The sequence below is a fragment of the Alligator sinensis genome, unplaced genomic scaffold (assembly GCF_000455745.1).
Source record: "Alligator sinensis unplaced genomic scaffold, ASM45574v1 scaffold3435_1, whole genome shotgun sequence".
NCBI classification, from domain to species: Eukaryota; Metazoa; Chordata; order Crocodylia; family Alligatoridae; genus Alligator; species Alligator sinensis.
In genome coordinates, this window is record NW_005844171.1 from 776 (window position 1) to 1,259 (window position 484).

Genomic DNA, 484 nt, shown 5'->3' on the forward strand with positions numbered 1-484 from the left:
CTGCCGGCTCCGGGCCGGTCAGGCGCCGGCTGGGCACTCTCCACACGCTCGTCACCGTGAAGGTGCCATCCGGGTTGGGGCTGATGTCACTGGGCTCAGACCTTTCCCAGCCTTTCCCGTCCTGGCTCCACTCAATGCGGTGGATCCCGCGGGGGTAGAAGCCGTGCAGGTGGACGGCGAATGGCACCTGGTCCGGGGGGTCCCAGCGCGGCAACACCTGGATCCCGGACAGCTCCGGCCGCGCTGGGGACACGCAGGAGCGTTAGCGAGCGCGGGGCTGGGGGCGCTGGGGGCACTTGTACCCGCCTGGCCTCCCCGGGGAAATCCCTGCCGCGCTGCTGCTGGGTCTGGGATCCCTGCCGGGTTGTTCCCCGCGCGGCAGGTCCCGCAGCCCCAGCACCCAAGCCGTGGGGAGCAGGGGAGATCTCTGCCCCGCTCCCCAGCTCCTCTCGGCCTGTCCTGCTCCGGTGCTGGCCCGAGACAG

At 71.7% G+C, this 484-nt stretch overlaps 1 protein-coding gene across 1 annotated transcript in view; it reads right to left on the reverse strand.

The window, feature by feature from the left end:
• Positions 1–484, reverse strand: part of LOC112549051 (natural cytotoxicity triggering receptor 3 ligand 1-like) — a gene marked incomplete at its 3' end in the record, with an annotated part of 3,987 nt that overhangs the window by 606 nt on the left and 2,897 nt on the right. The window contains exon 4 of the mRNA XM_025195869.1: positions 16–187. Within this exon, the coding sequence (XP_025051654.1) occupies positions 16–187 (172 nt within the window). The remainder of the gene's footprint in view (positions 1–15; positions 188–484) is intronic.